This window comes from Cygnus olor, chromosome 2 (genome assembly GCF_009769625.2).
Source record: "Cygnus olor isolate bCygOlo1 chromosome 2, bCygOlo1.pri.v2, whole genome shotgun sequence".
NCBI classification, from domain to species: Eukaryota; Metazoa; Chordata; class Aves; order Anseriformes; family Anatidae; genus Cygnus; species Cygnus olor.
In genome coordinates, this window is record NC_049170.1 from 32,687,151 (window position 1) to 32,691,617 (window position 4,467).

Here is a 4,467-nt window from a genome sequence, read left to right on the forward strand (position 1 = left end):
GATCCAGGTTTTGATTTGTATTCAAAAATAAAATGTAACATTTTCTTTCTGCTTTTCTCTTGTCTTTAACACAAGCATGGAAAAGCTTGGATCTTCATCAAATTCCAATGTTTTGTTATTAAAACAAGAAGAGAAAACAATAATTTTTGAATTATCTGTTACAGGCATGTTTACATTACGAATCTCTTAAAGTCTCTGTGTGCTGCAGAGTTCTAATTTTATCCAGTGACTTGAGCAAGAAAAAATATGGAAAGATACATAATCATGCTGTGGAAAGCATAGTTGTATGGAGATGATGGAGAAATAGTGGTAAGAAGTGAATATTGAATTGCACATTTCATTATCCTTAAATAATTTGTCTTCATCGTTTTGCTTGACACAGCAGTAACAGTAAAATGCATCTGGGTCATGTGAACAGTTGTTGATTTTGGAACACTGCTCATTCCTAGTTCCTTTTCTCATTTTATTTTTAGCAAAAAAACATCTGAAGAGGTGAAACACCCCGGTTTCTAGAGAGAATCCAGCTGCATTAACTATCCAACTGCCTCTTGGAAAAAAGCATTCTGACAACTAGAAAACAGATGCAATGTGTGGAGTCAGGGAGGTCAACGAAAACAAGTGGAAAAGGGATCCAGGGAAGTAAGTGAGAAGAGAAACAATATTGCAGTATTAAAACAGGATATTAGATCTCTCATGATAATAATACTGAAGTGAATGGAACAAGAAAAAGAAGAATCATAACAGCAGCTGACAAAATCAGGAGAGAAGAAATCAGAGGGTGGGATTTAGATCTTAGCCATACAAATCAGAAGCCGGGGTAAATCTTGATTTCACTAATACCACAATTTCATATAGTGGAGATAAAAGCTGTCCTCGAAAGTGCTCGCAGGTCCGCTGCCCAGGGTGCGATATTTGTTCCTAAACTCAGTGCGGGCTGGACTAGGGGAGGGGAGGGTGGCCGAGACGCACCAGGAGGAGCCGGAGGGGCTCCAGTCTAATGATAAAAAATCCACCCAGCTCCAGGCCTGAGGAAAGGGAGCCCCTAGCCCCTTCCCTTAGGCGGGGCCCTGCGGTGGAGCCCCTTCCATCCCCATCCCCGTTGTACTGTCGGCCTGGGCTTCCCCCTCTTCTGCCTTCGTTTTTTCAGCATGATTATTTATTTTATTTTATTTTATTTTATTTTATTTTATTTTATTTTATTTTATTTATTTTATTTATTTATTTATTTTTATTTATTTTATTTATCTCCTCGCAGCAATGAAATGCGTGGGCCCTGAGGAGCAACAACAAAAAAAAAAAAAAGAAAGAAAAATCCAGTGAGGGGTAGAAGTCTCTGAGTGACATTCCCGAAATCAAAGCCCACATGCCTCCGTGTTTTATTTTTCTCTCTCCGGAGGGCACAAACAGCATCCCCCGCCCTCACCGCACCGTGCTGGGTGCGAGCGCCGGCACTGGCCGCCCACAAGCAGGGGCAAAGCTAGTCCCTGGGAGAGAATCGTGACACCGAGCGGTTCCGACCAGATGTTCCGCTTAACTCGCCCTGTGACACACGGCATGGGCTCGGCAGGCTGGATTTCAGAGAAAAGGGAGTTGGTTTGTGTTTATTAAAAATAAATAAATACACCCACAGGGTTTTTCCTAGTCCCTGGCAGGCAGCTGGGCCAGCAACTGACTGTGCTGGAGAGCCAGTCCGCAGGCTGGAGCAACTCTGGTGCCCCGTCCGACGCGGCCTCGAAGGCGGCACATTGCAAAATTTTACAGCAAGCAGGCGAAGCAACAACAACCGAAAAGCCCCAGACACTTTTTTTTTTCTCTTTTTTTTTTTTTTTTCCTTTACAAAAATGGTATATATTAGCAAATCTACACACAGGGAACTCCTCCGCCCCTCCTCTCCCCCCCGCTCCCCAGGCACTGCTCGGTCTGTACCCCACGCCTGCACGGCCCTGGCTGCGGTGCAGGGCGCCCGGGCACGGCTCCAAGCGCCCCTGGGGGGTGGTGGCCGGCCCCCCGCCCCGTCCCGCCGGTCCCCAGCTCTCCCTAGCTCGCATCCTGCCTGCCGCAGCCGTCCAGGAGCTCGGTCATGAAGGAGATGTACACTATGGCCAGGCGCAAGGTCTCTATCCGGGAGAGCCTCTTCTCGTAGGCGAAGGTGGGCACCTTCTTCCTCAGCCGATCAAACGCCTCGTTGAGGTTGAACATCCTCTTCCTCTCCCGTATGTTGGCAGCCTGGCGCTGGGCGTAGGTGATAACCCGTTTTCTCCTGGGTCTGTCCAGGAGGGAAGCGCTCCGCATCCTCTCCTCTTCCTCCTCCTCCTCCTCGTCTTCGGGATCTCCATCTCCGAAGGCAGCCAGGGGCAGCCCCCGGGCCATCCCCTCCCGCAGCGACAGGGCTCTGTCCCCGAAGGGGGACCCGGTGGTGACCTCGCAGAGCCCCAGGCTTGGCCCGGCCCGGGGGGGACCCTGGGGGGTTCCCAGAGAGAGGTCGGCCACGAAGTCCAGCACCGAGGTGCCCAGCAGCCCCTCCGGGCAGGGCACTTGCGGGGCTCTGCCGTGCAGCCCCGGGCGCTGGTGGGCTGGGAAGAGGCTGGCTGACATCTTATTTCAGACAGGGCTTAATCTGGTCCCCCATCCCCAGCCCCAGCGGCGTTAATATTTATAACCCCCCGGATAACAGGATTAGCAGGGCTGGAAAGAGCGGCTGTAAAATTTCTCTCCGTGATGCTGATGAGAGGAGACAGGCAGCCCCCTCGGGGACGCGTGGATGCTCCCGAGAGAGGAGTCCCCAGCGAGTCAATCCTGTCACAGCGATCAAGGACAGTTCCTTCTTGGCAAAACCCTCCGCTCTTACCTGCTGAGCACTTTTGTCTCTTCTCACACACCCGCAACCAAACGATTTTCAGCCTCTTTAAAGCCCGCAGCAGCAGAGCCGGGTCTCCACTGGGCTTGCTTTCCTGCTTTCTGCCGGGATCTCTGAGCCCTGAGAGCCGGCCGGACAATTGATGTCAGGCAAGTGCATGTATGCTTTTAATGATGTCCCGAAGAGGGGACCTGCATGCAGAGGGTCACTGGGGAATGTTTACCCTGTATCCCAGCGCAATGGGAGCTGAATGACAGGACCTCCATTAGCCTAAGTAAGCATTGTAGGGGACCCGATATTGCATTCCCGGTAGTTACTGTTGGCATCGTCCTCTCCATTCTCCCTAAATCCCCTTCAACTAGAGTTCAAACATCTTTCCAGCGTGGCACTAAAAGGCTGCTTCGTAAAGCTCATTTCGGTTCGGGCGATCTCAAAGCATTCGCTTTGAAACCCCGTCCTCCTGCCCAGGAGACGAGGATAAGCTACTCCTATTCAGGGCAGCGGCTGCTCTCACCCACACCCCTGGCAGAGCCGTCCCGGTCACCGGCGGTGCACGGATGAATCAGCCTGACTCCACGCCCTGATAACGCTGGATACACGGCGCAAAATACTGTGAAATGCACATCAACACTCCCGCACACATACACCGCCGAATACCTTTCTTTGATCAAGGTTTCCTTGGGGACAGACGTGGGGGATTGGTTTGCTTTTTGTCTTGGGAGGCTGTGAGAGGTTAGGGGTTGTGTCTTCACCCCACCGCATCACAGACTATCTCCAAGCAAACAGCCTGGCAGGGTTAGGCGAACCCAGGTTGAACCGCATCGATTTTCCTTGGCACACGATCTGTGCGTACGGCGCGTTTAGGAGGTGCTGCCCGTTACTCTTGCGCTGCCTTCTTAAGCCCTGTTCTTCGCCTTTGTCATGCATTGTTGCCACTCTCACTAATTAGTTTCTAATTTCTAAGGGGATTTCAAAGCCCATCAGATGAAAGCAGACGGGTGGGGGCTGCCGAAGGATCAACCTCCGCCAAAACCCTTCCTGTTTGCCTACAGGACCGCAAACATTGCCGATGGCAGACCAGGATCCGCCGTCGTTTACATCATTATATATTTTGGGCTAGCATCCCAAATATCCTTTTGTTTGTTTTCCCTGGGAAAGGTGCCGCCGTAACGACCCCCCCCAGCTTCCTCCCAGCTCCGTGCGCTCTTTCCGGCAGGCGATGCGGGGCAATGCGGAGCGATGCGGAGCTATGCGAAGCGATGCGGATCAATGCGGGGCGATGCGGAGCGGCCCGGATACATTGGACAGCTCCGGGGCGGCGCGCCCGGACGGAGGCGGCCGCGGCGGCACAGGTAACGCAGCCCCTCGGGGGGGCACCGTCCCTCTCCACCTTTTTTTGGGGCCACTGCAAGCCTCTCCTCCCCTGGTCACACCGCCACCGTCACCACTGCTACGGTGGGAGGCGTGGTGTCTGCTGGACGGGTGTAATGGCATGCCCAGGGCTAAGCAGAGAAGCAAATTGCAGGGAGACTGCTTCTATTCTTAGTAAGGCTGGGATGTTTCCTAGCAAACGGAGATGTGCTTATCTATCGTGCATATCGTTCACCCGG

General features: G+C 52.4%; 1 protein-coding gene across 1 annotated transcript; it reads right to left on the bottom strand.

Annotated features, from left to right (window-relative positions):
- Positions 1-2,037: 2,037 nt before the first annotated feature.
- FERD3L (Fer3 like bHLH transcription factor) lies at positions 2,038-2,595 on the bottom strand. Its single transcript, XM_040546681.1, has one exon. The coding sequence runs from the start codon at positions 2,593-2,595 to the stop codon at positions 2,038-2,040; it is 558 nt and encodes a 185-aa protein (XP_040402615.1).
- Between the last annotated feature and the right edge of the window lie 1,872 nt (positions 2,596-4,467).

Excerpts from the sequence above, each read along its gene's own strand:
- FERD3L (XM_040546681.1), bottom strand. The coding sequence starts at position 2,595 with ATGTCAGCCAGCCTCTTCCCAGCCCACCAGCGCCCGGGGCTGCACGGC.